This window comes from Frankliniella occidentalis, unplaced genomic scaffold (assembly GCF_000697945.3).
Source record: "Frankliniella occidentalis isolate FOCC.00 unplaced genomic scaffold, Focc_3.1 Scaffold5037, whole genome shotgun sequence".
Lineage (NCBI taxonomy): Eukaryota > Metazoa > Arthropoda > Insecta > Thysanoptera > Thripidae > Frankliniella > Frankliniella occidentalis.
The window spans coordinates 1-3,475 of NW_026272079.1; the positions used below are offsets into that span (position 1 = coordinate 1).

At 51.0% G+C, this 3,475-nt stretch overlaps 1 protein-coding gene across 1 annotated transcript; it reads right to left on the reverse strand.

Annotated features, from left to right (window-relative positions):
- Nucleotides 1-1,033: 1,033 nt before the first annotated feature.
- Nucleotides 1,034-3,335, reverse strand: LOC127752197 (collagen alpha-1(VII) chain-like; the record flags this gene model as incomplete). Its single annotated transcript, XM_052276920.1, is given in 2 exon segments — nt 1,034-2,124; nt 2,217-3,335. Coding segments are annotated over 2 exon segments (1,954 nt in total), but the record flags the coding sequence as incomplete, so codon positions are not given.
- Between the last annotated feature and the right edge of the window lie 140 nt (nt 3,336-3,475).

The window sequence follows — 3,475 nt, forward strand, 5'->3', positions numbered from 1 at the left end:
TCTCGAGGACCAGAGCCAAGTAAGCTGCCTCCTTCTCGAGGACCAGAGCCAAGTAAGCTGGCCCCTTCTCGAGGTCCAGAGCCAAGTAGACTCCCACCATCACGAGGACCAGAGTTACGTAAGCTACCACCATCTTGAGGACTAGATCCTAAGAGACCTGGTGGTTTTTTTCCTCGGAAGCTTTGGTTTTCTCTAGGTCCACGCCCCAACAAGCTTGGACCATCCTGTGGAACAGGTCGTGAGCCAGGACCATAATTAGATCCGTCTCTGGGGCCTGATCCAAGCAGGCTCGGCCCATCTTTTACTCCGGCACCTGCATTAGGACCATCTCCAAGCAAGCTACTTCCGCCTCTTGCACGAGGACCAAATGAAACATCTCTGGAATTTGACCCAGATGCAAATCGAGATTCATCTCTCAAATTTGATCCAGGACTGAAATGAGACCGTTCTCTGTTATTTTGTCCAAATGACCCATCTCTGGAAGTTGGTCCAGGCCCAAAACTGTCTTTAGGGCCTGAGCCCAGCAAGCTATTTCCCTCTCTTGAGCCAGATCCAAAATTAGATCCATCTCGAGGGCCTGGTCCGAGTAAGCTATTTCCTTCTCTTGGTCCAGGTCCAAGTAGACTTTGCCCTTTCCGCGGAGAATCACCAAGCAAACCAACAGAAACTTCCTTGGAAGGTGTCTGGCACTGCTTTTGTCCAGAATTAAATCGATTGGGGCTGTCCCTGGATGGTGATACGTGTAATGTTGAGGTAGTGTTTGAAGCGGTGGGTGTGTCCTGAGGGCCATCTCCCAGAAGACTGGGACGGCTACTCGGAACAGACTGAGTATCATTGCATGTGTCTTTTGAAGAGTTGCTAGCAATACTTAATTCATCAGTGGCTTTCAAACTGTCCTGAGAAATTTCATCATTTTCTTCTGGATCATATATGGCTCCCAGTTCAGTGTCAGATTGATTTTCTGTGACTGTTGGTTTAGCGTTATCGACAGATTCAACATTTAGCTTTGTGTCAGTAGCAGAGTTCACCTTACCTTCCAAATTATCCTGTGTATCATCTTTGGAACTGTCAGCAGTAACTGGCAGGGAGGATGATGTTGGATCTCCATCATTCTCTTGTTCTTGTGTGGCTGCGCTGCTCTCAGATGAAGGAATATTGTCCTTAGAATCCTTAGCTTGGGAAACACTTGGACCGGCTTGAGACTGGGTTTCATTAGCTTTCTGACCCCCCCTATGAAAATTTATTTTTGGCGCAGGGCTGGGTACAGTTTTGGCATTGGAGTTGGCTCTATGGTCTGGAGATTTTTCAGGACAAATGGGCTCTTCTGTTTGATCAACATTATCTGTAAACTCCTCAAAATCTTCAAAATCTTCATTATCTTGCGTTTCTTCAACAGGATTACTGATAAATTCGTCTTGATCACAATTAGTGTCTTCCTGGAAATCAGTTTCACCTGAGGGACCAGGCTGGAAGTTATCAAAATCTCCGTCCATATAAGAATCTTGAGAATCACCTCTGAAGTCATTCTGACGGTCCCTTCTGAAATCATTGTTGGGTCCATCTCTCCGGCTCTTTCTAAAGTCTTCACCAAACCGATCATTAAATCTCTCACCTGGACCATTCATGAAATTGCCCCCAGGTCCACTTTTGCTAAGAGACCCAGGGGGGGCTTGAAAGAAATTACCTGAAGGTCTCCCACGATTAGGGTCATCGAAGTCATCTTGAGTAAAGTCTAAGTCACTACCTGGCCTCCTCATATTTCTTTCACGGCGAAAAGGGCCATCTTGTGTTTCATTGAAATCATTCTGAGGTCCTCTGAACTCATTCACTGCGCCACCCGATCTATCTCGAGGACCTCTTTGAGCGTCGGGTGGAGTGGCTAAAAAATCACCTGCTGGGTGTCTGAAATCATTTGATGCACGTCGCAGATCACCAGGCATTCCAGGTGGGCCGCCCAGTTTGTCAGGAGGCCCTCTGAAGTCGTCCGGTGGGCCTCTGAAGTCAGGTCCAAAATCATCGAAAGGTGGGGGTCCCCTCAGATCATCCAATCGCCCCCTTGGACCGTCACGATCCATAAAATCAAATTGAGGTCGTCTGAGATCTCTAAGGTCCCGTGGTCCAGACCTAAAATACAAATAAAATACATTTAAACATAATCCAGAAGAATAACTCCACAGTCGATTTGAAGAACGACCGAGTTTACATTAAGTACTTACAAGTCTGGTGGGCCTCCTAACTGAACATCCCGAATATCCGGAATCGGTCTCCCGTCTCTGAGATCCCGAATGTCGGGGCGGTCTCTCATATTTGGACCTCGCATTCCTGGCGGGCTTCTGCTACCAGGTGGGCCTCTGAAAGAATCGCGCGGACCTCTGAAGTCGTCATCAGGCCCTCTAAATCCATCAAGCGGACCTCTGAAGTCATCTGGGAGGCCTCTAAAGTCATCAGGACGACGCATATCACCAGAAGGCTCTCTTAAGCCATCAGGAGGGCCTCTCATGTCACCAGGACCTCTGAAGTCATCGGGAAGTCCACGCATGTCATCAGGTAGGCCTCTGAAGTCACCGGGCGGACCTCTGAAGTCATCACGGGGTCCTCTGAACCCGTCTCGGGGCCCCATAAAATCGTCGCGAGGTCCCATGAAGTCGTCGCGAGGTCCCATGAAGTCGTTGCGTGGACCCCTGAAATCATCACGAGGTCCTCTGAAGTCATCACGAGGTCCTCTGAAGTCATCTCGTGGACCTCTAAAGCCGTCTCGGGGTCCCATGAAACCATCACGAGGTCCCATAAAATCATCACGGGGTCCCATGAAGTCATCTCGTGGTCCCATGAAGTCTCCGCGGGGTCCCATGAAGTCGCCGCGGGGTCCCATAAAGTCATCCCGGGGCCCCATGAAGTCATCCCGGGGCCCCATGAAATCGTTGTTTGCCATGCCTCCGCGGGGGCCAGGGAAATTGTCGCGTGGACCACCCATATCATCAAATGGTCCTCTAAGATCATCTCTTGGTCCTCTGAAGTCATCTGGAAGGCCCCGCAGCCCTGGTGGGCGGCCGCGGAAGTCATCTCGCGGCCCGCGCATGTCATCTTCTGGACCTCGAGGTCCTCGGAAATCATCGAGGGGTCCTCTAAAACCGTCAGGCGGGCCCCGGAAATTATCTCCAGGTCCCCTAAAGTCATCGGGATGTCCTCGGAAGTTATCAGCTGGTCCTCGGAAATTGTCGCCTGGTCCTCTAAAGTTATCACCAGGTCCTCTGAAGCCATCAGGTAGTCCTCTGAAGTTATCGGGTGTGTCTCGAAGTCCTCGCAGACCAGAGGGGAGGTCTTTGTCATCCGGTGGTCCTCTGAGGTCGCCTGAAGGTTCGCGGAGGTCGCCTTGAGGTCCACGGAGGTCACCCTGAGGTCCGCGGAGGTCACCTTGAGGTCCGCGGAGGTCACCCTGAGGTCCGCGGAGGTCACCCTGAGGTCCGCGGAGGTC